General features: G+C 38.0%; 1 protein-coding gene across 2 annotated transcripts in view; it reads right to left on the bottom strand.

Annotated features, from left to right (window-relative positions):
* Window positions 1-26,611, bottom strand: part of LOC138748972 (myosin-9-like) — a 135,152-nt gene that overhangs the window by 18,568 nt on the left and 89,973 nt on the right. For both annotated transcript variants that reach the window (XM_069909951.1, XM_069909952.1), the window contains 16 exons: window positions 25,723-25,854; window positions 23,679-23,885; window positions 22,523-22,660; window positions 22,304-22,427; window positions 20,450-20,621; window positions 19,741-19,953; window positions 18,456-18,600; window positions 17,073-17,279; window positions 16,505-16,609; window positions 14,809-14,961; window positions 11,411-11,659; window positions 10,727-10,939; window positions 9,905-10,117; window positions 9,393-9,554; window positions 8,077-8,205; window positions 6,191-6,279 (listed from right to left, as the gene is read on the bottom strand). In XM_069909951.1, the coding sequence (XP_069766052.1) occupies window positions 6,191-6,279; window positions 8,077-8,205; window positions 9,393-9,554; window positions 9,905-10,117; window positions 10,727-10,939; window positions 11,411-11,659; window positions 14,809-14,961; window positions 16,505-16,609; window positions 17,073-17,279; window positions 18,456-18,600; window positions 19,741-19,953; window positions 20,450-20,621; window positions 22,304-22,427; window positions 22,523-22,660; window positions 23,679-23,885; window positions 25,723-25,854 (2,651 nt within the window). The remainder of the gene's footprint in view (window positions 1-6,190; window positions 6,280-8,076; window positions 8,206-9,392; window positions 9,555-9,904; window positions 10,118-10,726; window positions 10,940-11,410; window positions 11,660-14,808; window positions 14,962-16,504; window positions 16,610-17,072; window positions 17,280-18,455; window positions 18,601-19,740; window positions 19,954-20,449; window positions 20,622-22,303; window positions 22,428-22,522; window positions 22,661-23,678; window positions 23,886-25,722; window positions 25,855-26,611) is intronic.

Raw genomic sequence — 26,611 nt, 5'->3', positions numbered from 1 at the left:
CCACACAGCCAATGTTTTTGAATATTTTGATACGAGATTTCACATCCAAAGTGCAGAGAACCTATGGATAGATGTTAAAATTCTCAACGATACACTACACTGAAAATCACCAATGCCTGAAGAGGGCGCACAAAATCAGTGAACCGGTGCGGACTCGAAAGGCCAACATGGCCTGTTTCCGCTCCGTAAATGGTTATATGGTTAAAAAAACCTATACACATAATAATCTAGTAAATGGCATAAATCATATCATATACATAATGTACATAAATTGTAAACATAGCCATAATTCAATTCTTAACTTAATCCTATCCAAAACATTAAATCTCAGATTGGACTAAGTTAACAGTTGACACATTCCTCTAACATATCAAAGATAATACTGAAAAGAAAATGGATAATTGCCCAGTAAGGGGAAGAGTAAAAACAAACAATAAAAACTTGAGACAAGAATGTACTTTCTTTTAAGTTACAAATAAAATTCCCTTATAAAAAAGGAAATTTATACTTCTCATATTAACTTTTTCTGTGATATGATCAATTAAACTCACATTGATCTAATGACTGAAGAGCTGGCTCTGAATGGGCAACCGTGGCCACCGTGACAGAGGTGCACCAAAGAAAAGGTACAAGGACTGCCTAAAGAAATCTCTTGGTGCCTGCCACATTGACCACCGCCAATGGGCTGATAACGCCTCAAACCGTGCATCTTGGCGCCTCACAGTTTGGCGGGCAGCAGCCTCCTTTGAAGAAGACCGCAGAGCCCACCTCACTGACAAAAGGCAAAGGAGGAAAAACCCAACACCCAACCCCAACCAACCAATTTTCCCTTGCAACCGCTGCAATCGTGTCTGCCTGTCCCGCATCGGACTGGTCAGCCACAAACGAGCCTGCAGCTGACGTGGACTTTTTACCCCCTCCATAAATCTTCGTCCGCGAAGCCAAGCCAAAGAAAAGAAAAAAAAAGAAAAAGATCTAATGACTGAAGAAAAAGAAAGAAAACAAAAACCCTTGTAATCAAATCCCTCCCTCTAAAAACAAGGTCAACATATAAATAACGTATGAACCACAAGATCCAGAAACCAGATAATGCATTTCGGGAGCATCTAAACACCTAGATTCTTTAAGTTCTGATGATAATCCATGAATGGGCCCCACGTCTTATGAAAATTAAATTTTACATTTTTAATATCGGATTTTTTTTTCCTAAATTTAGGAAAGACATGATATGATGTAACCGATGAATATGAGTGGGTGGAGTGTTGTCTTTCCACTTCATCAAAATTGCCCGTCTAACTATCAGAGAGGTAAAGGCTAAAATTTGCTTTTGGGATGAAATCACTGATAAAGTTTGAAAAATGTTTTTCCAAAATTTTTTCTAAACTAGGCAAAACTATATGGATCAATGAAGCCTCAAAATTTTACATTTAATCACATAATGGATCAATATCAGAATAGAAGTGAGTAATTTAACTTTAGATAGATGTACTCTGTACACCACTTGGAATTTCAACAATGTCGTGCACAGAAAGACTCGTTAATCAGATTAAGAATAGTGTCCTAGTCCACATCTGCGAGGGATAAATTCAGATTAAGTTCCCAATCATTCTTGGTCTTAACTTGCAAGGCTATTCTCAAGTCTATCAAATGATTATAAATAATTGTTATTGAGCCTCTATGAGAAAGTCTGTCAAAAAATAAATCAAGAATGCTTGTTTCAGAGGTTCATGCAAAATCAAAGCTTGGACTGAAAGAAATATCTGACTTGTAAATATCTGAAAAAATGACTTGGGTAATTTAAATTTTGCTGTTAGCTGTTCAAAAGAAGCAAAATTATCTCAAATGAAAAGTTCTTTTTTTTTAAATTTTTTATTTTTCACACCATAAATCACATTAGCCATGATATACACTATTTCTTTTTCACACATATACAGTGACTTTTTCTCCCCCCCCCTTTCCTCCCAAACCACCCCCCCACCCCCCCCTCTCATCCATTTTAGGTATAGAATCTAGGTTGCATTAAGCCAGTCAGACAATGTTGTCATTCAACAAAATTACACCAGAAATTCTACTGAGTCCATTCTTTTCTTTCCTTCTCCTTCCATCAACTTAGGTAATGTTTGTCCCCGGTAGGTTTTCGCTATTGTATTTAATGTAAGGCTCCTATACTTGTTCGAATATTTCAATATTATTTCTTAACCTAGCTGTTATTTTTTCTAATGGAATACATTTATTCATTTAAATTTAGTAGTTTCTTCCTTTTAATTTGGTTATGTATTCCATTAATATTTAAAGACATATAGTTCAGCGTAGCCCTTTTATATTTTGTTTATCTTCTCTTTCCGTTTTTCCATCATTACCTTTCCTCCTTTTCCATTTCTGTTTTCTTATTTTCAACTCTTTATAACACAACATTCCTACAACATCCAACATTTTCCTTATTCTCCTATTTCTATCTTATTTATCCCCAATCTCCCCTTCACCTCCTGAGTTGTCCTTTATCCCTTGTCGGACAACCACATCTCCCCTCTCCATTTGGATTTGCGAATCCACTCGCAAGCGTCAACTGATTTTGCAGTGACCGTTATTTCCCCCCACCCCGCCTCCCCCAGAAAAGATTTCATTTTTCATATGTCACAAAGGTCACTCTTTTAATTCCCTCCTTATTCTCTCTATTCCATTACCTTCCCTTATTAATTCTTGTCTATACTATCTATATTTTCCTCTAAGTACAGATACATTCACGTATGCACATTGTCTCTATTCACTCTTTATACCTCTTTACCCGCATACATATCAATCGTGATCATTTTTACTCTCATTACCCGTCTTCATCCCTCAGTCTATTTTTGTCTTTACCCACATACATATCAATCGTGATCATTTTAACTCTCATTACCCGTCTTCCTCCCTCAGTCTATTTTTGTCTTTACCCACATACATATCAATCGTGATCATTTTAACTCTCATTACCCGTCTTCCTCCCTCAGAACTCTCATTACCCGTCTTCCTCCCTCAGAACTCTCATTACCCGTCTTCCTCCCTCAGTCTATTTTTGTAATTGTTCTGCAAATTTTCGTGCTTCTTCTGGATCCGAGAATAGTCTGTTTTGTTGTCCTGGAATAAATATTTTCAATACCGCTGGATGCTTTAGTATAAATTTATACCCTTTCTTCCATAAAATCGCCTTTGCTGTATTGAACTCTTTTCTCTTCTTTAGGAGTTCAAAACTTATATCTGGATAAATGAAGATTTTTTGCCCTTTATACTCCAGTGGTTTGTTGCCCTCTCTTACTTTTTCCATTGTCTTCTCCAGTACCTTTTCTCTTGTAGTATATCTTAGGAATTTTACTACAATAGATCTTGGTTTTTGTTGTGGTTGTGGTTTAGAGGCCAATACTCTATGTGCCCTTTCTATTTCCATTTCTTGCTGTAGTTCTGGACATCCTAGGGTCTTAGGGATCCACTCTTTTATAAACTCCCTCATATTCTTGGCTTCTTCATCTTCCTTAAGGCCCACTATCTTTATGTTATTTCTTCTGTTATGGTTTTCCATTGTATCTATTTTTTGAGCTAGTAGTTCTTGTGTCTCTTTAGTTTTTTTATTAGATTCCTCCAATTTCTTTTTTAAGTCTTCTACCTCCATTTCTGCTGCTACTGCCCGCTCTTCCATCTTGTCCATTTTCTTTCCCATTTCTGTTAAGGTCATCTCCATTTTATTTATTTTCTCTTCTGTGTTGTTTATTCTTTTTCTTAAATCCTTAAATTCCTGTGTTTGCCATTCTTTAAATGACTCCATGTATCCTTTAATAAGAGCAAGTATATCCTTTACCTTGCCTTTCTTTTCTTCTTCTATTTCACCATACTCTTCCTCTTCTTCTTCCTCTGGGTTGACCATCTGTTGTTTCTTTGGTGCCCTTTCCTTCTCTTCTTTCTTGTTTCTATTGTCTTCTGTGGTCTCTTCTTGCTGCAGGTGTTCTGCAGCTGTCGTTGCCGGCTGTGGAGATCGACTCCCCAGCTGGTCCCCCCTCCCGTCGGTGTGTTTTTTTTCATTAGCATCGCGCATGCGCGAAGTATCGCGCATGCGCGGTTGCGCACTTTTACTCGGCTCTGCGAGCCATTTTTGTAGTCCATTATTTACCGACCTGAGGGAGCGGGTTTCTCTCTCCGCAGCGGGCCTCTTCGGACAGGTAAGGCCTTCACCTTTTTCCTCCTTTGTCTTCTCTTCCTCTCTTCTTACCGTTGCTTTCGATTTTTCTTTTTTTGTCGCCATCTTCTTTCCACCTTTATCCTCACTTTTCTGTAACTTTTATTTCTGTGCCTTTGTGTTTTCCTTTGTTTTTCCCGACTTTTCTGGAGAGGGCTGGAGTTCACCGTCCGGCCACTACTCCATCACGTGACTCCCACCCAAATGAAAAGTTCTTTAAAACTTTTAATACCTAGTCTATACCAATCCTGAAAACCTGTATTTGACCAAGAAGGTAGAAAAATATGGTCAGATATAATAGGACCAGAAAAAGAAAAACTTTGAAATCCAAAAAATGTTCTAAATTGTGCCATACTTTTAGCTCATGCCTCATTATCAGATTGTCTGTCAATCTGGAAAAGGAAGACAGTAAAAAGAACTCCAAAACTGTCAACATAGATGGATTTTTAGAAAAATTCAATTCCATTTCTACCCAAGAAAGGCGATCAACTACTGGCAATTTATCAAGATATTACAAAAGGAGCAGAATGTGTATATTGACCGCCCAATTATAGAATCTAAAATTTGTAAGCGACAGTTCTCCATCTGCTCCCATTCTAAGCTCATCATCTCACTCATAAATTACCTCTTGCAACTGCATGAGGCAGCATTCCTCTTACTTTATCCAAGACATGAATGGTCAGTCTTGATCCTAGCTACGTTTGGCAGTCTACTTTGTATTTTGCAAAGACAATTTGCACTAAAGTTAATGCAATTACTTAATATGCTCATGTACTGTTAAACAAGGCATCACAGGCATGAATTTGTCTCATTGCTTTTCAATGACAGACAAGTTCAAGTTTACTGTCATCTGAGTGTACATGTATACAACCCAACAAAACAATGCATCTCCAGACCATAGTGTGCACATTATATCCCACACAAACAGATATACATAACGATCCAAAATAAATCCGGTATATACAAATAAAACTCTGTTATCTGGAATTCAAGCAACCGGCAAAAAAAAAATAAAATAAAAAAATAAAATATTGTGGAAGATAAATAGGTAAAAAATATGGGTTTAAAATTGGCATGCCTAGCTGTCAGGGTGGCTGTGAATTCCCTGGGTAGGTGGAAAGGCCTTTTCCTACACAGAAAACAGTACAAATTAAAAACTTGACAATCTACTTCCAATCTCAAGTGAATAAAGGAAATACAAGATGTTGAAACCACATAAGGAAGGAACCAGTAGCAGTATACTGGAGATCGTCTACAAGTAAAAACACCAACCTTGAAATCTACATCTACAGGCATGGTACACCAAGCAGGGCAAAACAGTATCCTGGATAACTGAATACAACTAGGTAGAATACCAAGTTATTCAATCTTTTCATTTATCACCAATCAACTGAATACAAAGCTGCTCAACTCTTTACATCCCAAGAGAATCATCAAACAAAACTCCTGAAAATAAAAAAATTTAAAGGCCAGAAGAGGTTATAACAGCGTGTCTGAGGGGTTTGAGAGACACCACCTTGACTGTCCATCTACAAGACAAGATGACCCATATTTGCTTATTGTTGTTAAACTCTAGCTTAAAGAAACTTAATTTTCAGGTCAAACTACTCTGTGTGACTGCCATTCCACCCACTAAGAATGTAACATGATTGCAGTTCTCATAAATACCAAGGGCCTATTTGAAAGCATCTACCAAATCCAGACATCAAACTTCAAAGATTTAAAAAACCCTATTTCAGTAGAATGCTGCCACCTGCAAGTTCCCCATCAAGTCACAGACCATCTTGATGTGGAAATAGAATTGACAACCAATGAAAATTATGGAATTTCTCATTGCAGTTGTATTGAGCAAGAACCTTGCTGCAATTCACAATTTTTTTCCTTCACAAGACAGTTCTGGTTACAAATAAAGGCTGAATTTAACACAGTTCGTCCAGAATAAAAATGAAAGACTGTGAAGTTCCATTTAAGAGAAGCACATACTTTCCAGAACTGTTGCTTGCAATCTCTTCAGCCAGTTCATCCCTTTCCTGCTGCATCTGGCGTTTTGCACGCTCAGCTGCCGCCAGTTCCTAGATAATGAAAATAAAAAATGTCCTTATTGTCAGCTAATATTACACAACTATACACACCACTCACAATAAAATAGTCAACATAAAATTGCATTTAAATAAAGCTGAAATCTACATTTTGTAGACTTTCTCTTTAGAACAAGTACCAAATTTCCCATGTCTTCAACTCCAGAGATAACTATAGATCTTCACTTCAGTTGAGGCATTCTTGGTCTGAGCTGAACTGCCAGTTGAAAGATACTCCAGACATGACATGGGATGGCACAAACTTCCTGTATGAATAAATGCTCCATGCAGAATGTAAAACGACACAATCACTTATTTTTGGGAACAAGAGTGTTTCCACATGAATTTTTGAAAGTCTACTCCATGACAGAGGATAAGGGGTGACCTGAGAGAAGGGAAAAAGATGATGACAGGCATTGATCGCGTGGATAGCTAGAGGTTTCTCCCCCAGGGCTGAAATGGTTAACACCAAGGGACGTGGTTTTTAAGGTGCTTGGGAGTAACTACAGCAGGGATGCAAGTTTTTCCACACAGAGTGTGGATGCATGGAATGTGCCACTGGCAATGGTGGTATGGGGAGCCACCTTAAGATATTTTAAGAGACTATGAGATAGGTACATGGACCAGAGAAAAATGGAGGGTTATACTGCAGGGAAATCTAGGCAGTTGTTAAGACCAGGTTAAGTTGGCACAACACTGTGGGATGAAGAGCCAGTAATGCTGTAAATTTCTATGAACTATCACTTTAGTTTGAAAACAGGGACGATCACCATATCTGAAATGAACATTACCTTTCTCATAATGATTTGACGACATACACTTATCACTTAAATCGATAACTTTAAGCTGTCATGTCTGACTGGACCAGTCTCAGCTAATCTGCTGCCATCAATTCTTTTATATATCTCTCCATGCAACTCCAGATTCACATAGACATTCAGACAGCTTTTCATTCAACATTTGTTCATTTACAAAACCGAGTTCTATCCCCACAGATGGCTTCAACCCTCATCCATATTTGCTAACCACTAACACCATTGGGAGCCACGCATTCAGGTGCTGAGGTTTTTTTCCTAAATCCCTCCACTATCTTTAAAATGCTTCCTAAAACCATTGTTTGACCAAGTTTTTCTAATCAGTCTTTAATGCTTCCACATTCAGCTCAAGTTTTAAGACAATGTTCTTGTGAATCAACTTGAGAATTCTTGTCCAGTCAGACATGACAGCTTAAAGTTATCGATTTAAGTGATAAGTGTATGTCTAAACTCAGTCAAATCATTATAAGGTAATGTTCATTTCAGATATGGTGATGGTCCCTGTGCTAGTTCATAGAACATAGAATATTAATAATTTTCATAACAGACATTATAACAATTTGCTGTTACTTCCAAATTAGTAACTTAATTTTCACTTGATTCTCAACAGTGAAAATGCCCATATAAACTTTAATGTAGAGCAGATTATCCTGGCTGCTACAAAGGTGTTGGCATTTGCCCAAGTTTCAATAAAACATTGCCCAAGAATAAACTCATTGCATTTCACACAAAGTCTAATGACAAGCAGGCCTTTCTAAAAAAGGAGGATGGGAAGGGCATTAAAAAAATATAGACATCAGAAGTTTTGTTGACAGAAATTGGTCATTGATTTTCAGCAATAGAGGGAGTCCATAGAGATTCAGATCAGCCCAGTGGGACATATTTGGGATCAGTATCCGTGAGGAATAAATTTTCTGATCCAGTATCTGCCCAGAGTATTTCAATGAATTCATCCTGTATTCATTTGCTGTCATACCTCCTGCATATGAATCATTTCTGCTTCAAGTTGCTTCAGTTTTTTCTCAGTTTCTTTGGACTGGGTCAGGATGTCTTCTCGAGAGTTGCGGGCATCATCCAGTTCACGATGGTAGTCTTTCAGCTGAGCCTGTAAATGGCAAAAAAAATAAAAATGAACTTAAAAATATCATGCATGGTAATATAGGATCACATTGAACAATTGGATCCAGTGGCTTGAAATTCTGCATTTAACCTCAGCAATCTGAGAAAACAATTTTCTTTGCATTTTAGGTGACAACTGAGCAAGATCTTGGTTCCTTGCATGCACATTTTGGACACACAGAAGCCATGACCTGTCATCCGGGCACCTGCAAAGATACAAAAGCAGAAAAATCTAAACAGTACGCTGTCATCCACCTGTGTAGAGCTGATGAAAAAAACAATGCCTCTCATGCAGCAGCGGCAAGAGTTTCTCGAAGCAGAATAAATAGAACAATGTTACCATTTAGGAGTGGTAACATTTTCCAACATATGATCTGAAGGAACTGGCTAACTTTCTATTCCGACGTGGACATTTTATAAGAGACAAGAGATTAAACATATACCTTAACATAATTATTGTTACCACCGCAGCTCACCAGCAAGAATGAATGGCAGGATGTCAAAAGCAATGATAATTTTCAAATTAGAGCTTCAGGCATTTTTTTTTTTTTTTAAAAATCTCTAAATATAGACCTAACATTTTAATTAAGCAGTTCAATTAACAGACATTATTTAGGGATCAATTCCTTTCCATTAAACAGAAATGTGGATGGGTTTTGATTGATTGAAATAAAACTTGATAAATAGCACAATAAATTATCGCTGCAGGGTCGTCCAAGCGTTCAAATGGAATTCAGTGCCAGATCGGATAAAGTCATTTTTAATTTGAATATTTTTAACTCTAGTAGCTGTATTTCAAAACTGAAGCAGATGCAAATATCACAATCAGGTATCACTATCCCAGATTCACTTGATCAAATCAACCTCCAGTTTAATTATAATTGTGCACAGATTATGTCTATTTCTAAACCTACGTTGAATTCTTAATATGGCCTCGCTAGCATAAAGCTGATATATGCTGTCAGACATAGCTATATTTTAACAATATTGATTTAAATTCAAGTCAGCACTGTTATGTGATTCTTGCACTTAGCAAAGCAAATAGTAGGAAATAGAAAAGGCTGGGTAGGGTTCCACCTCAAATATGAAGCCGGTATTCATCTAAAATTGTTAGTCTCTGAACTTTCTTTAAATATTCCACAAATATCAAATCTAGTTTCAGTTATTGCTTACCTGCAGCTTGCGAAGCTGCTTTAAGGCTTCTTCTCGGCCTTTGTTCGAAGCTTCAATTTGCCCCTCCAAATCCTTGAAATCCATTTCTAACTTTTTCTTGGCAGTAATGGCCATGGACCGTTGCTTTCGCTCATCTTCCAGCTCGACTTCCATTTCACGCACCTGGAAACAGAAACAGCAGATTAAAGGTATTTAGATGGCATAAAGTGTCATGACAACACTTAATTTTATTTTTTAAACCCTCAGAAAACTTCTCTAAATGACCAGCGAGACCAATAAGATGCCCATCTTTAATAATAACCCTAACTATTCAGCAAACCCAATCATTTTTCTTTGCAGATTATCTAATGGTGTTGCTGTTTCAATTGCTTTCCCTCACTGCATATTCAAACTTTTTAAACTTTCTGAGCATCCTCACATTTGACCTTTGAGCCATTCATTACTGCACAACCCAGGGTTATAGTACTGACTTTTTAGTCCTCACCTCGTGACGCATGAACATCCAGACTTGCCTGTTTAATTAGTTGTCTCCTCTTTTCCTCACTCTGTTCATCCTTGCCCAGCAGATCTCTATCAAATTGAGCTTTCATAGCTTGCAGATTTACTTCCAGGCGTAGCTTAGCATCTTCAGTGGCCTGCAGCTCATCCTCCAGCTCTTCCAACTGAGTCTTCATCTCATCCACCTGCTGCTCCAAAGCCCGCTTTGACTTTTCCAACTCGTGCACCTTCACAGGAAGAGAACCTCATCTAGAATCATCCTACAACACGAGCATCTTTCAAACATAATGACACAAGACCAATTATGGCCAACATTGTCTCAACTAAGAGAACTCCCAACACATTGAAAAATTATATTTTGTGTGATCACTATTCCGCCAAATTGAAGAAACTATCATTTTTTCCACAAAATTTATATCTGAAAATACAAAGAAATGTTATACCAATTATTAATTGGTGCATTACGTATTCTAATTGTTGATTAGAGCTCGCTCTCAGTAGGTTAGTGAAAGAAAAATTAGGTAACACATAAACCAGCTTTCAGAATTAATTTTGGGTTTGCACTAAACAAATGGATCCTTGTAGCAGAAGCAGCAACTGAAGTGCCACTGACTGAGGGGCAATACATGGCTATGGGAATGCTAAGCTTTATCCTTGTCCAGTGAACTCATGTTGAAACTGTGCACAGATACATGAAGCAGAATGATCAGGCTTGCCTGAAGTCTGATAAATGAACAGCCCAATATAAAGTATCGGTCTGTTGATCTTCAGCTACAAAAATCAGGGGAAATAGCAAAAAGAACTGTTGTAATCCACTACACATGCCTTCTACTTACACTCTTTCCTGCATCGTCCTTGGAGCTGACAAGGTCTTCCATCTCTGCCCGCAGCAGCTTATTCATTTTTTCCATTTCGTCCTTGTGTTCCATTGCTGCCTCCAGGGCACGAGTCAGTGACAAGACTTTGGTCTCCCTCTCACGAGCTTCAGCCTGTGCACGATCCCGTTCATCTGAGTTCTTTAAGGAGATATTCTTCTCCTCAGCCAGCAACTGAACAGTAAAAAAAAGATGACCCAATTAACACTGATTTCACTCCAGCTCTTTTAAAGGATAACTGCAGTTAGCCTATTCACGTAATACCTTAGTGAATATTCTTGTTTAACTTGAAAATGAACACAGGAAAGGAATTCACATGGCAAATCTTCCATTGAATATCATTAATGTACATTATCCAGCACAAAAGGGCAAAACAAACAGGATTGGAAGTGTGTCTGGTACAAGTTATTGCTGACAAATAAAATGGACTTGGATTTAAAAACACTGACATTTAAATTCAAAGCAAAAATATTCCCATTAATTGAATTTGTTCGACTGAATTGGTGCAAATTTCAGCTCTTAAAATTTGAGCTTTTAATTTTTGAATCCTCCTTTTTGCCATCACCACATCATGTTTGGCCTTTTTAAGAATAAACAGAGCCAAATAGTTGAAATCAATCGATGCGTTTGGAATCACTCACTCACCTGATCAAATTTCTTTTGTTTTTTTTCAAGATTGGAAACAATCTGGCGTTGGTGGTCCAGACCCACAATCACATCATCCAGCTCCTGCTGTAGACGGTTCTTAGTCTTTTCCATCTTATCATAGGCAGATGTTTTCTCTTCATAGCGCTGAGTTAAGAACTCCACATCTTTTTGTAGCTTCTTTTTTGCCTCCTCTGTGAGTTCCAGTAAAGCGCAGCCATCATCCTGACGCTTCTTGGATTCAGCCAACTGATTTTTTTTTTAAAGTAATGAAATTCCAATGAAAATTTTCCTTCAATATACTTAATCTGCCTACACAGATCATCATAGACCTTTGACATCAATTCAACACAATAACATACAATGTCAGGCAATTAAACTCATATTGGGTCCATAGCCAAATTAGGTGACCATCGCCACATTTGTGAAAGGAATCCAATTTTATTAGAGAACAACTGTCTATAGCTCTTACTGGGAAATCTTTATAACTAGTAAGCAAATGCAAAGTTTGTGAGGGAAATTTCGTTATCAACTGAAAAAGCATTGGGGTTTGACTTTTTTCTCTTCGTGGATCTTAGTTTTGCCAAGACACAGATTTATTTGTCACTTTTTCACAACATTGCCCTTGCTGTCATTTTTGTCTATCCCTGAATTCCCACAAGATCATTTACTTGTCACAATATAGGCTCTCTCCCTCTCATATCCACAAATTCCTTTATCGATTGTTTTCTCGTCTTTTCTGCAAGCTTAAAACTTATGTGTTTCTTCTTTCCCATTTTTTGACCAATGGACCTTTGGCCTGAACTGTTAACTTTCTCTTTCAGTAGATGCTACCCAACCTGCCAAGTGTTTGCAGCATTTTCTGATTTTATTTCAGATTTTCAACATCTGAAATTTTTTTTATTTTAATACCTAAATACTTCCTGGGCCTTGTCCATTACAAGCACAAATTATTTTTTGTTGAATTGTGAACAGAATTGAATGCTGTGCAGTCGATGAACATATTCCTTGAATTATAAGATAATTGATCATTGATGTGGTAGCTGATGAATGGACCTTATACTCTGAGAAATTCTTGCAGTGAAAGACTGTACTGATGATTGGGTACCAAATGTATAAATGTTACTTGTGGCATATAATTGTGGCCACACTGAAGAATGGATGTGATAGCAATTGAGGAGATGAAAATTTGAGATTATAATGCCAAGATTGGAGAAATTTAGTTATGGGAAAAGACTGGATCCGCAAAGTTCACTTCCTTTGAACAAGAGATTGAGGGAGAGATACAATTGAGTTATATTACTAGAAACCCAAATATGGAGAATGCAGCTTTTGAATTATTTTGTTTATTTTTATGGGCTGAAAAGTGAAATTCATAAGAACACAAGAAATTTGGGGAGTGGCCATCTGGCCTGTCAAGCCTACTCTGCTATTCAATGAGATCATGGCTGATCGAATGATAGGCTCATATCCACCTACCTGCTTTTTCCCCTACTATGTAAAAATATATCTAACTTTGCCTTAAATATATTTACTGAGGTCATCTACACTGCTTCAATGAGCAGCAAATTCCACAGATTCACCACCACAGTTCCTCCTCTTCTCCATCGTAAATCTACTACCCTGAATCTTGAGGCTGTGCCTCCTAGTTCTAGTCAACCCTACCAAAGTACCCCTGTTTATTTCATAATTTTATGTTTCTATAAAGTCCCCTCTCATCCTTCTAAATTCCAGCAAGTACAATCCCAGACAATTCATCTCCCTTCATAGGCTAACTCCCTCATCTTTAGAATCAATCTGGTGAACGCCCTCTGCCCCATCTTCAAAGCCAGTACATCCTTCTTCAAGTAAGGAGACCAGAACTGCATGAAGTACTCCAAATACGGCCTCACCAGTACCCTGTATAGTTGCAGCATTACCTCCCTGCTCCTAAATTCAATCCCTCGAGCAATGAAGGCCAATATTCTATTTGGGTTCTTGATAGCCATTTGCACTTGCGAACCAGCCTTTGGTATTCATGCACAAACACTCTCAAGTCCCTGCACAGCAGCGCGCTGCAATCGCTTGGCATTTAAATAATAATCTGAAATTCCATTTTTCCTTCCAAAGTGGATAACCTCACATTTACCAATATTGCATTCCAGCTGCCAGACCCTTGCCACTCTCTTCACCTATTTAAATCTCTCTGCAGAGTCTCCATATCCTCTGCACAATTTGCTTTTCCACTCAATTGAGTGACATCAGCAAACTTAGATACACTACATTCTGTTCCCTCTTCCAGATTGTTAATGTACATCTTGAACCGGCACCGACCCCTGCTTACCACTGATAACAAACCAGAGAAACACCCTGTATCCCAACTCTCTGGTTTTTATTGGTTAACCAATCCTCTATCCATGCTAATACATCGCACCCAACTCCATGCATCTTATCTTATGTACATCTCTGGAAATCCAAGCAAACAGCATCCATCTGCTCCCCTCTATTTACCGTGCTCATTACATCCTCAAAGAACTCGATTAAGATTGTCATTTTTTTGTTTGTTTTGCATACTATCCAGGTAAGTCAACCCATACTTTAATACAACAGGTAGCGAATAGTGTAGAGGGCAGAATGATTGTAATGCAACTCATTAATGGACAATCAAGTTGAAATTAGGATAGAGGGCACCTGCAACAATGTAAAATCCTCATTTATCTAAAAAAAATCTAGAAAAGCACAAATGCTGCAAACTGCTACAGATCGGGATCCCAAATCTTGGATTAAATTAGAACACATTCCTTTAGCTAGCTGGGACTTGACAGGTCAATCTGCCCAACAGAAATGTAAGAGAAACAGGCCAACTACTATTGTTGAGACACTGCCTCAAGGGGCAGTCATAAAGGACTCCATCACTCTGGTCACAATTTTTTCTCTCAATGCTCCCTTCGTACAGAAGGTTGAGAAGTCCAAACTCCAGCACCTCCAGGTTCATGAACAGTTTTTATCCAACAACTATCAGATTCTTGAACCGCCGCATAATATCCTCACCGTAAACTATTCCAGGACCACAAAAAGATCATCCGCACCGATGATACATCATTTTATTTTTCTTGCCCTAACTACAATAGTGAATGTTATTTATCCATTCTTTGATATTTATTTTCTTCTGCCTTGGCATATTGTCATAATTTAATTTTTACCAGTGTATGTTGCATACCTCTTTGGCTACAAGTAAGAATTTTGGCATATCTGTACATTGTGCTTGTGTACATGGGAATAAACTCATTGACAATGAAAACTGAGAAATTTAATCTCAATAACCTTAAAGTCGCCTTTCTTGCCAAGTGGTCGAGTGGCTACCACTAGTAAACTCTGCTCAAGGAGAGAGCATCAAAAACTGTACAAGGACATTTTACCTGAGAATGGAGAACAGAAATTTGTTTCCCTAAATTTCTCTTTGCTTCCTCCTCCTCTTCCAATTGTTCATGAAGACGATTATTTTCATCTTCTATGTGTCTCAGTTTGGTTCCAAATGACAACTTCTGGCGAGTCTCTTCTTGAAGGAGTTCCTATAGAAAGGACGAATGCAACACTTATAATGTGGCACAAAATTGGGTTTACTGGATCCTGAAACACTCCATCAGTATCTCCTTGAGAGGAATCCCAGAAACATTCAAGCCATTCTAAAAATCAAATATCAAGCAGGATTTTATAATGTGAGAAATTTATAATTGATGCTATCCCATTTGTTTACTTTAATTAAAAATATATTCTTGCTTTGTTATTTCAACTCTCCGTTGCATTCTCCTCTCCCTTCATCTAATCTTAGCTGCAGTCCTGTTTCCCCACTGCCTCCTCTGCACCCCGCCCCCCCCCACAACCTTCACTGTTGTATTTCTAACCAAATACCCACTCACCTCATTTCTCTAAGTGATACAAAACAGGAAGAGTTGACCATGCTTTGTTTAATCAGTTATTCAAAAGGTCTGGGATGCAGGCTTCATACAAACTAAATTAATGGCATGGATGAAAGGAAGATGTGCAATGTATTACGCTTAATAATGCATCAGATGGGGATGCGAGATTAAGTGTAAGAACACATTACTTATCTGAACAGGAATAAAAATATTTTTTCCCCCAAATAAACAAGAAGTTTCTGGATATACTGGAATGTACAGCAATAACACATAGATTAAGCAAACATTTAGGAACACTTACTAACACTTCTCTAGGAATTTTAGTGAACAAACCAACTGAAAGAAAATAAGTTTCCTGTTAGATCCTTGCCCTAAAAGCTGTTCCAGTCTCGGTACTTTTGTGATCTTCCTTAGTTTTGGGATATTCAAGGAAGTAGAGGACTTGAGGTTAGTACACATAAGCGGTGCTGAGTAACAGCGACCATAATCTTACGATGTGGCCCACCAGGCACAAGGCCTTGAATAACCTTCTTCTGGTTCTATTTATCTTGCCCTTGTAATGCTTTATAATTATCAGAGTTGCCCTTCTGATATAACTAATCAGGATACATGTGTAAAAATTAAAAAAAAATCATTCAAAGCTTTTACTGATCATTTAGCAATGAATTGAAAAGCAATTTTCAAATTCCAAGTTGTTGGAATAATTGTCAAAAAGTATGCATTTCTGAGATATGAATTTCACAGAGACAGACATTTATTACCTATTGCTAACTGTCCATTTAAGGAGTAGCTTACTTGGCTATCTTAGCAGGTGGCTAAATGTCAACCGTAATGGTGGATTTAAAGTCACAGACAAATTAGTCTGGTAAATATGAAAATTATTGAACTAGGAAGCTTTTCATAGTAATTCAGTTGTTTCAGTTATATTACAGAGTCCCTGACGATTGAAGTAGGATTTGAAAATTGTACAGATCTCTTGATACTAGTTCACTATATAAATTGATATACAAGTATATCCCTGAATTTCTGCCACAGAACTTGAATGATAAAATTTTCAGTGATCAATGTGCCTTCCAATTGATCATAGACTAAATAATCTAAGCAATGAAGCTCTATATTTTCAGATTAAATGCCTCAGATACATCATATTGGAAAAAGGGATTCTTAAACCAGGTACTTTCTTACTATTACATACCTGTGTGTCCTGCAAGTGGGATTCCACACTGCTGTAATCCTTGGTCAGTTTAATGACCTTGCTTTCAGCTTGATTCATGAGAGTGGTGACATTGTCTAATTCATTCTGGGGATTAAAAAAGCAATTTTCAGTTACTGGGCCAAGGGTCCTCACAGCAGCAAGCCCAATTATGAATGGGTATCAAATGTCTCTGCACTGAGTCAAGTGATTGCTCCCTTTTTGGTCACTTCCAGACTGGTAGCGTCTCCAAAACCCAAATGCATCAATTTCCCCCAAAACAAAAACATAATTGATAACACGCTTCAACTGAAGCTGAAAGCAGTACCCAATTTTGAGGCCAATTCTATGGTGACTATATTTTAAAAAATGTTAGACCTTTAAGTCTTTAAAGTTATGGTTTAGTGATTAGTAAATTTACTCCAATTTCTTAACAAGGAATAACAAGAAAAGTTGAGTAAAATAGAAATGTTCCTTATATCTTTCTGTCAACTTAGTGGGTGAGTACTTCCACACATGGCGAGAAGGCTTTGAATTGGGTACAAGAGCAATATCCAGCTTGTACTTTTACCTGAAGCTTGCTGACCTTCTCATTAAGGTCATTTCGAGTTCGATCACCATCTGAACTTTTAACCTGCAGCTCCTGTATCATGGACTCCAGCTTTTTGCGTTTGTGCTCAGATTCTGTCTTGACTTGCATCAGACTCTTCACCTCTGAACTCAATTCATTGCGTTCATTCTCCAGGACTAGTTTGGCCTTGTCCACTCCAGACTTGAACTATAGGGAGAATATCGTCAGTCATTTCTGGTTTGTTAGAACTCCATCCTCAGAAATCCAAATTTAAAACATCTATTTCCTCCATGGCTAGAAGTTTTCAGCATTGAGATGATTGATGTCAGTCAAGTAGCTTAGGAAATGCCCTGCAGGATAAATCTTTTATTGTGTACTTTTCATCTACTGTGCAGATTTCTGGATTCCATACAATAAAATGGAAATATAAGCAATTTTCGTCAATGTTTCTGAGGATTGCATCACCACTGGAGTTCAAAGTCACTAGGAGAATTTTAATAGGCTTGAACTTGGAAAAATAGATCACATACCATCTTTCACAATTATGAACAAATTGAAAATGGTATTTGAAGGGAAGACATCCCACTTCAAAGAAATTTCAAAAGCAGTGCTCACCAAAACTAAAAAATCAATTTAAAAAATCTCCTTAGTCAGAAATTAGAAAATGGATTTATTTACAGAGAAAGTTGCCTTGATATTTCAAGAAAATGGATGAGTACAGGATAGGAGGAAAAATGAAATGCTAAAAGACAAGATAAATAGAATGCCTTTGGCTGAACTTCAATTTTAGGTTTAGAAACAAATTCACCAGAGCACTATGATTGGGGCTAAATAGACTGATGTGTTCAGTATTTACTGGATATTTCATGTATAACTAATTAAAAGGTAGTAATTGTATTAAATATTTTGTAACTGGGTAAGGGTAGTAGTGAGAGAAACTTTGAAAATCACTACTGCCATTTGCAATAAAAAGCAAATTCAAAATATACTTTTCCTTATATGTCAAAAACCAGTAAATTTTTAAAGATTGATTTGAGTTTGTGTCACATGGAGATAAGACCATAAAACATACAAGCAGAAATAGGCTATTCAGCCCATCGAGCCTGCCCTGCCATTCAAACTGATTCAATTTCACATTCAGTCCCAATAATCTTTGATACCCCGGATAATTAAGAACCTATCAATCTCTGCCTTAAATCCATCCTATGACCTGGCCTGCAACAACCACCAAATCCCACAGATTTATCACCTTCTCGCTAAAGAAATTCCTCCACGTCTCTGTTCTAGGCAGATGCCCCTCAATACTTTGTCTCTTGTGCCCTCTTCTCCCTCACTGAATACACATTAGCTTCACTCTCTATACCAACAGAAAAACCAACATACCCGCTTTATCTGCTCGAGCTGGTCAGATAGATCCTCAACAACCTGGGAGTGTTTCTGTCTCATTTCTTGAATCTGTAATTCATGGGCTTTTGCTTCATCTTCCAAAGTTCTCTTCATCTGGCTCACTTCTTGCTCACGTTTCGCTCTTTTAAGATTTTAATAGGGAAGGAATAGAACAGAGGAGGTTCTCAGCATTCAAATGTGGAGTAGTTATGTCAAACCAACATTTTACCCAATTCATAATACTGAAAGAGACAAATTTAATTAGTACCCAAATGACTTTGGGCGAAAGGGGTTACCATTTACACACTTGACTTTTTACCAAGTCAGAAGATCATTAAACACCTTAGCACATCACCTTGGTTGTCAAGTTAGTACAATTCTAAAGGATCACCTCATTTTTGAGATGACAGGTTCAGAGCACCTGCTGAAAATTGAGAGATCCTTCGACACCATTCAAAGGTGAGGTGAGAACATCTCAACCAATAGAGACAAATTAATATCGGAACTATTACCATGGGCAAATTAATTACTGGGTTCATCTAGAACACAGTCTTCATTTATAATAGTCAGCAGTGAAATTAAAAAATTTACAGGATAATGAGTCTTATGAGGCAATATTAGTAGAGCTGGGACTTAATTCTTTGGAGTGAAAGATGACAGGAGACTTTGAAGACTGCAAGATTCTGAGGGGGATAGACAGGGTGGATAGCCAAACACCAGAGGACACATGTACAAAGTGAAGGGAAGGAATATTAGGGGTGATGACAGGGGTGTTTTTTTAATAAACAGAGTTGTAGGTGCCTATAATGCCTTGCCAGGGATGGTGGTGGAGGCTGAAACGTTAGGGGTTTATAAGAGACTCTTAGACAGGCACCTGGATGAAAGGAAAATAGAGGGTTACGAGGCAAGAAGGTTTAATACTTTTTTTAAAAAGATGTGTCGGCATAACATCAAGGGCCGAAGGGCTTGTACTGTGCTGGAGCCATTCAAAATGCACATAAAAATGTTAGTTTTTTTTTTAAATTAATTTTGAAGTAAATATAGAAAGAATTCCAAACTATTTTCAGGTTTTGCAGTGTTCACAATCTACAACTTAAAAGTTAAACAAGAACCAACCTCTAGAAAGCAATGCTTCCTCACTTTGATTACAAATACCCAGGATCTTCATGCATTTGTCACCAACATTAATTTACTCTTCCTTCCCCCCCCCCTCAAAAACACTGTCCGTTCAACCTTTGAATCACATTGATCCACAAGCAATGCAAATTTAGTCTTTAATTACCTGAGCTCCTGCTGAGCAGCTGTTGAATCAAGAGTATCTTCCAGTTCTGTTTTCAAAGCTTCCAGCTCCTCACCAAGATCTCTCTTCTGTTTATCAGCCTTCCATCTGGCTGCCTTCTCAGATTCTAGATCCTCTTGCAGCTCACTAATATGAGATTCCAGCTCACGAATTTTCTTTAGGGCTCCATTTTTGTATGCAGCTTCCTCTTCCATTCTTTAGAAGACAAAGAACCAATTTGAAAAGGGAAGAGGGGGAAGAGAGAAAAATAAATCACACTTCAGATGCTCGTTGGGGTTGGTCAACACCAATGGCAAATTGTTTTAGTATGGTTAGTGCAACACTTTTACAGCATCACCGACCGGGGTTTGAATCTCACACTGTCTGTAAGGAGTTTTTAAATTCTCCCTGTGGTTGCACTGGTTTCTGCCAGGTGCTCCAGTTTCCTCCCACTGTTCAAAATGTACTGGGGGGGGTTATAGGCCAATTGGATGGCACAGGCTCAGGGGCTGAGAGGGCCTACTAGCATGCTATATGTCTAAATTTTAAAAATGTAAATTTTAATTTTAAATAGTATCAAGGAAACTGAAGAGTAATTCTGAAGAATGAAATAATGAATCTGAAACCTAAAGGAGACAATTCTCTAGTTCACAAAAGACAGTTAAGAAATAAAAGTTCATCTTTTCCACAATATTCTTACTACAATTTTTACCTGGCTAGTGCAGCCTGAAGTTCCTCCTCTTTTTTAGCCAACTGTGCTTTTAGCTCAGCAATTTGTTGTTGTAGCTCAGCAATCTGGTCATGCAAATCTGAAGAATCACCCTCCAACTTACGACGATTTTTCTCCAGTTCTTGTCGATATTTCTCCTCCCTCCTTAAGCGGTCTGTCAGGAAAGAAGTAGCACTGCAGTGAAGAATTGCAGTTTATCTACCCAAAAATCTCTCTGGAGCCTCAATTCCTGTTTCAGATAGAAATGTCCATTGCATACAGGCAATTTGGATGTTTATCTAATGGATTGACTATGTTCAAATGAACCACCTGAAGGAAGAACCCCCATAAATCAGGTCAGTCCACTATACAGTCTCTTTTTTTAAATCTTCAAACCTTCCATTTCAAAAATTGAGATAAATTGTATTTCCAAAGGCCATTCTAATCCCAGGTTGTAAATACAATATAAGTCCCAAAATCTGTATTGCTCGAGGACTGGGTCAGCCCAGATTTTCAGATTCTCGGGCTGTACTTTTAAACTTCAAAAGGAGAATAAAGAGATGAAGAGGTATATTTTGATTGTATTTTACATGAAAAAATGTCTAGTCAATTAAGTACAAAAACCCCATCATTTCCATGCACTAAAAGGCTGCTAAATTTTAAAAAGTCTGAGAATTTAAGAAATCCAGTTTCTCGTGTGGTCCGGATTCTTAGACTTTCACTGTACACATAATTTGACGGAACAGTTGACAGGATTGCAACCAACTCTCTATTTATAGAACTGTTTATAAGCTTGAAATTGATTTTTTACACTGTGCAGTTAATTCCAGTCCAAGGGGGAAGTGCCCATGTCTCACTGTTCTCAGCTTCCATTACAGACATCAGCCAAAGAACTGAATTTGTCTCCATCGTTTTGACTTTTACAGCCCAAGTTGCACATTCTTTAACAAAAAACCTGCTGGAGCAACTCAGCCCAAAACACCCACAATTATTTTCCCACCACAGTTGCTGCTCAATCCTCCAAGTCCCTCTGGAAATCCCCCCCCCCCACCCCTCCCACTAGATCCGTTAACTAGCATCTTGGAGAAAAAGGCAACTTGAGAATTAATATCTAAACATTGAACTCTATCATGGTCAAGCAGGTAGCATGACAGTGTCAAGACCTGGTTAATTATAGTTATAAATAGAAGAGCAGAGGGACCTTGCGCATGTCTTTCAGAGGTGAAACAAATTGAGACAGCTGTTAGTAAAGCTTGTAGGATCCTGGGCTTCAGAAACAAAGACTGAGAATACTAAAGGAGGATCTCAGCAATTGGGTTACTCTGTCCGATTCAACCCATCATACTCTAAGATATGAGGATACCAGTAAATTACTAAAATTGCTCCAGGATTTAAGGATTGGGACTAAAGTTAGACTAAAGGAGCTGGGGATTATGATATTTGCATGTAGAATTTAGTACTTCGTGGTGGTGTACACAATGAATGAGAACTTCAAAAAGGGATTGGATAAGCACGTGGGGAAAAACGCATTTACAGGGCTATGGAAGATGACCGCTGAATAGATTGGGCCTCCTTTCCTTGGCAATTTTATGATTCAAGAGAAGCATATACATTCTAGTTTAGGGAAATGCTTTCAATTTCCACTGTGGAGGTTTAAAATTCTTTTTTTTTAAAAAAAAAAATCAGTAATGAGACCGAAACCATTAAGGTTGGCATAAATGGATACATTAACCTCTTCATGAGAAGAAACCTTCAGTGTGGTCTCAACGCGACTTTAGTCGAACAATCACATGATTGATCTTCTGAAGTGAACTAGCGATTCACTCAAGTTGTAAGAAACAATTAGAACAACCTTACCTTCAAGATCTGTAATCATTGTTTCATGTTTGGCCTTTAGTTTGGCCAGGCTTTTTGATTTTTCTTCTTCTTCAGCAAGGTTGGTAGTGAACTCTGCTATTCTCTCTTCCAGAAGTTTCTTTTCCTATATTTAACACAAATAAACATCAAATATATTACATTACACCAGCATTTAAAACTAATCAGTACATCAAGACTTTTACACAGGATTTTATTAACCTTTAATAGTTTACTATTCTGATCATCGAGCACCAGCACACCGTCATCCAATTTCTTCAGTTTAGCTTCAGCAGTCACTTTCTCTAGTTGCAGTTTTTGTCTGGCTGCTTCCTCTTCTTCCAGTTGTTCTTCCAGATCCTAAAATAATACAAGAATCAACAGGAATCATTACGACTCATCCTTCAAACAGATAAATTAACTGCCCCTAACCCCAAACCTGGGGATTTTCAAATATTTTCTCTACACACATTCAAAGACAATAAAAATGACCGCTTGAAGTAACAATACACAAGTTTATTCTTTTATCTGAAAAATCTCCAAACACCTTTCACATCCAAGAAAACCAAAGCACGCATTTTCTACTTTCCAAATGCTTTGTGGGAAGACATGACCCACTAACTTAGATGCTTAAACAGCTCATACAGGATTAACTTTTAAACAGATCCCCAAGGGACAAATCTACCAGAACAGTCAGAACCAAACTAGCCATACTAACTCAAATGCTGAGCAAATGCCGAACTTTTAAGAAATCTTCTACTGCAAAAATGTTTAAGGTGAGTGGAGGAAACTTTAGATGTGGAATGCACTGATGGGAGATGAGAGCAATACAATACGGACATTTAAAAGACTTAGACAGACATATGCTTGGAAGAAAATTGGAGGGTTATGACCATGAGGGAGGAAAGATAGATTAGGTTAGCACAACGTCATGGGTCAAAAGGCTTACTGTGGTGTACTTTTCTACGTTCTATGAACTGAAGGGGAATTTTCCAGAGTGTTGTGTTATTCTCCTTAATTTGCCATGGTTTTTTTGCCTCTCCCTAGATGCAACATAGATTCTGATTTTTGGGTTATTGATTGAGGCAATATAACATCTACAAGAGACAGACAGGATAGAACAAAGTCTTAGCCTGTCAGTTTTTTGTTCGCTAAAAATGAAAAATAAATTGCCCACAACTCCAGTGCAAAGTTACATATCTTCCGCCAAGGTTAAACTGATCATACACAGCTAACACTCAACACTGCACCACTGTCATTTTAAAAAAATATTTAATCTCAAACCCAAGTTTGTGCTGAGCTTGCAAGATACTATTGTTGCAGTCCTTTTTGATCCAACTTATCCAGCAACAGGAGCAGGTAAATGTGTGCATTTTACCTGGATGTTTTGATGCATTTTTTTCTTTTCTGCAAGCAGTTGTTGACAGCGCTCTTCTTCCTCCTCGACCCGGGCCTCTAGATCATGTAGGATCTCTTCCAGCTCCTGCTTCTTGGCTGCAAGTCGTGCCCGCATCTCCTCTGCCTCTGTACATAGTTCAGTCTCAGCCTGCAGTTGTTCTTGCAGAGCAGACTTCTCAAGCATTAACTATAAAGGCAATAAGTTTATCAGCATTAATAGGCAAAGTAAAATAACTCCAACCACTACCATACATACTGGTGTAATAGTTGAGTTTTGGGGACCAATTTTTTGGGTCAAATTTGGGGGGGGGGGGGAGGGGAGGGGGGTAAAATCGACTTTTACATGGATACTACTTTTGACCGTGGTAAGTACCTGTGTCATTCAAAGTGTCAGGTGGCAAGTCCACATTTGGAGCAGATGGGTGGGTGGCCAGGGCTTTGGCGAGAGACTGCAGCCAAGTGTCGGGAACTCAGATGGGCAGGCAGCCCAGGCCAACAAGAGTGTCTAAGGTTGGGGCGTCAGGAGCTCTGGTGGGCAGGCAGCCTGGACGTTGAGAACTCTGGTGGGCGGGCAGCTGAAGTGAGGATCATGGTCGGGCATCAAAAGTTTGGATAGGCAAGCGGTCGGGGCCAAAAATAGGAGGTGGGTGGGGTCATATAGAATGCACGTGTTTTTTGGGCAAAAAAAAGTAGGGGAGGCGACTATTACACAAGATCAACTATTAGGACTAAAAATAGTAATTTCAATTGGCAAAGCCCATCCTTATCATCTTCATGGTATTTGGAAAGTGAATTTACGTTGAAGCATGGTACATCCCATCATCATGGAGACAATAAGATGATACCCATTATTCAGCATGGACAGTGAGATGAATGGCTTACTTCCATGGAGACAATAAGGAGATACCCATTATTCAACATGGACTTGGTGAGATGAATGGCTTACTTCCATGGAGACAATAAGGAGATACCCATTATTCAGCATGGTCTTGGTCAGATGAGTGGCTTACTTCCATGGAGACACCCATTATTCAGCATGGATTTGGTGAGTTGAATGGCTTACTTCCATGGAGACAATAAGGAGATACCCATTATTCAGCATGGTGAGATGAATGGCTTACTACCATGGAGACAATAAGGAGATACCCATTATTCAGCATGGACTTGGTGAGATGAATGGCTTACTTCCATGGAGACAATAAGGAGATACCCATTATTCAGCATGGACTTGGTGAGATGAATGGCTTACTTCCATGGAGACAATAAGGAGATATCCATTATTCAGAATGGACTTGTTGAGATGAATGGCTTACTTCCATGCCATATGAACATCTAGATTGCTTCAGTTAGCTCAACTCCAGGGAATGTTCCCTCTGAATACTACCAGGCCAATTTTCAAATTAAACCAAAGACTAAAGCCTTTTGCAACCTTTACAAACATACTGGAGTATTGCTATCCCGAACATGGTCAGCTAATGCTGGATCATTTATCAGTTTAGTTCTGAAGTCTGGTCTCTTTTGCTCTCCTCACATTCTGCACACAGCACTAGCTTAAGAGCACTAAAGTATAGAGATTACTGGACTTCATACCTAGCATGGTAACTTTTTTTAAAATTTATTCTTCTTAAAAACTTTCTAACTCCAGTTAGCAAAAACTATTCTACAAATTTGATGGATTTCAAGTCTGTTAACCTTAATGGAATTAATAAACTCTGCAAGTATATTTAAAATGCATTGGTTAGATAGAAAATATAGAACAGGAACCACTTGCAAGTAGATAAACCAGTGCAGACAGGACAAAATTAAACATATGTACACCACTGAGACACAGCAGAAGTTCAACAATTCAAATTGAACAGGACAAATTATACCCTTCTGTGAACATAACCAGTACCCTCTAAGTTATGAGACAAAGGAATGCCATAATTGTTTATGTATCTGTTATCATTCACAAGGAACATTCACATAACTCAATAAAGTTGGATCGTGTGACATCATGGAATATTATAAAGCAATCTTCTCACCTGGGAATGTTGTTCCTCCAGTTCAATGAACTTCTGTTCTGCTTGCAATTGCTTTTCCTTGGTTCTATGCAACTCATCCTCTTTGGCAAACATTTCCTCTTCCTGTCGACTCACCTGAAGCAATGGCTTTACCTGTGTTTGTTTATAGTGCATGTTAGATTAAACGATTTATCTCTCAGCAATATGCAAAGAATGCTGCACCTACAATAATTAAAACATCAACATTCAATTTGGCATTTTTGTGGGAGGGTAAAAGGAGTTTCATACTCCATCCTTTCTAAGGGAAGTTCAACAGTTCAAAGTAGTTTAGTTCAATTACACATCATCCCTTCTCTACATTAGAGCATACTTTGCTCAAATAATATTTTCCAGTTGAAACATTGAACAAAAACAGTAGAAAAAGGTTATCTAAGAATTAAGTAATAAAAATGCAGTAAGATCATTTCTACACAGCTACTTTTGTAAAAATAAAAACAGGTAGAAGTACAGTCTGGCAACACATTTACTATATAGTGTATTTAGCTGCATTGATTAGGGATGAATTTCTAGGAAAGAGATTTAAAATTTTACAACAGGATGGATTGAAAAAGCAGGCATTTAGTTCCATCTCTTCCCCCCCCCCACTCCCTCCCCAACCTTTTTATCTACAATCTGTATGTTGCTCACACTCAGGCACCTGCATAAAGATATTTAAATTGCCTTTTAAGATAGAACAATCCAGATCCCAACAATCTGCTGGAGTATTTACTAGATATTTCAAATATCTCTGGCAATAGACCACAAGTTATAGGTTTCTCTACCTGCTCGATCCAATTTTTCATTTTCAAAACCTCAACTAAATCTTGCCTTTACTTTTGTTGTTCCAAAGCCAACCATCTTAAATTTTCCA

Source organism: Narcine bancroftii, chromosome 13 (genome assembly GCF_036971445.1).
Source record: "Narcine bancroftii isolate sNarBan1 chromosome 13, sNarBan1.hap1, whole genome shotgun sequence".
Taxonomy (NCBI): domain Eukaryota; kingdom Metazoa; phylum Chordata; class Chondrichthyes; order Torpediniformes; family Narcinidae; genus Narcine; species Narcine bancroftii.
This window is presented reverse-complemented; position numbering and strand designations above follow the sequence as displayed.